We start from the raw sequence: 1624 nt of genomic DNA on the forward strand, positions 1-1624 counted from the left end.
CTATACGAGGCAAATGATATTTATTGCGTATTGTTATCTTGTTCAACTGCCTATCGTCAATGCACATTCTCAGGGATCCGTCTTTTTTCTTTACAAACAGTACTGGTGCACCCCATGGTGATACACTAGGTCTAATAAAACCCTTAGCTAACAAATCCTGTAACTGTTGCTTTACCTCCCTCAACTCTGTTGGTGCCATTCAATATGGGGGTATCGATATGGGTTATGTGTCAGGTAGCAAATCAATACTAAAGTCTATTTCTCGTACTGGAGGCAATCCTGGTAAATCCTCAGGAAATACATCAGAAAATTCTCTCACCATTGGTAAATTTTCTATACTAACTGTTTCCTTTCTTGTATCATTTACAATAGTTAATAGACCAAAGCAACCTTTCTTTAGAAGTCATTGAGCCTTCATAAAAGATACAATTTTGCAAGTCTCTGGAACTTAACTCCCTCTTAGAATAAAACTGGGTTCATTTGGTATCTCAAACTTAACTATCTTTGCATGACAATCGACTATAGCATAGCAAGAAGATAACCAATCCATTCTCATCAGCATGTCAACGTCAATCATATCAAGTACAATAAGGTCAACTAGAGTATCTCTACCCTCAACCCGAATCTGACAAGCACGATACACGTATTCAGCTAATAGAGATTCTCCAATAGGAGTAGCAACTAGAAAAGGATCATTCAATAGCTCGGGCTGTCTACTAAATCTCAAAGCAAAGTACGAGGACACATAAGAGTGAATAGATCCCGGATCAATCAATGCAAGTGCATCAAATGAACAGACAGAAAGAATACATGTAACCACTGCATTCGAGGCCTGGGCATCTTGTCTAGTAAATGCAAAAACTCTCGCCTGACCTCTACCAGCATTCCCTTGTCCTTGATTCACAGTAGCACAATTTCTAGCACCTCGACCTCTATTTCCTGTACCTATATCACCTGAAGTATTATGAGTAGTATGAGTCGGTGCAGCTGTTTGAATAAAAGCCTGGTTGAAATTTTTCGGAGGCTGAGGGCAATCCCTCAAGTGATGTCCCAACTGGCCACACCGAAAACACTCTCTAGTTAGAACACGACATTGGCCCAAATGTGATCTACCACAAGTCTGGCAGGCTAGAGTAGTGGCATATATCTGCCCAGAATTACGATGTCTAGAAGATGATGGTCCCCTATTACCTTGTCTGTAACGTGGTCTGTATGTGGACTGTGAAGACATGTGTGTCCCTGTCTGAGAACCCTGTTGTTGTTGTTGTTGTTGTTGTCCCTGATTTCATGCTCTTCTATTTTCACTAAAACCACCACTGAAAGCCTCTCCTGTCTTGGCCTTCTTACATAAATCACTAGCTGCACGCTCCTCAAGTCCCTTATTTTCAATCTTTCTAGCTAGGACGACTACATCAGAGTAGGATAAAGTCTTCATCTGTGGGGCTACTGTAGTGTATAGACGACCAACCAATCCATCAACAAACCTCTGAACTCGAGCTTCTTTGGTAGGCACTAAGTGAGGAGCATATATAGCCAGCTTACAGAACTTAGTGTTATATATTGACACATCCATATCTGGAGTCTGAATCAATCTCTCAAAGTCTCTAGCATATTGTTGCATCAG

The 1624-nt window shown here is 40.9% G+C and overlaps 1 protein-coding gene across 1 annotated transcript; it reads right to left on the bottom strand.

Annotated features, from left to right (window-relative positions):
- Nucleotides 1-448: 448 nt before the first annotated feature.
- LOC142172781 (uncharacterized) lies at nt 449-1231 on the bottom strand. The gene has a single exon (XM_075236468.1). The coding sequence runs from the start codon at nt 1229-1231 to the stop codon at nt 449-451; it is 783 nt and encodes a 260-aa protein (XP_075092569.1).
- Nucleotides 1232-1624: the final 393 nt, after the last annotated feature.

Source organism: Nicotiana tabacum, chromosome 18 (assembly GCF_000715075.1).
Source record: "Nicotiana tabacum cultivar K326 chromosome 18, ASM71507v2, whole genome shotgun sequence".
In the NCBI taxonomy this organism is placed as follows: domain Eukaryota; kingdom Viridiplantae; phylum Streptophyta; class Magnoliopsida; order Solanales; family Solanaceae; genus Nicotiana; species Nicotiana tabacum.

Excerpts from the sequence above, each read along its gene's own strand:
- LOC142172781 (XM_075236468.1), bottom strand. The coding sequence starts at position 1,231 with ATGTCTTCACAGTCCACATACAGACCACGTTACAGACAAGGTAATAGG.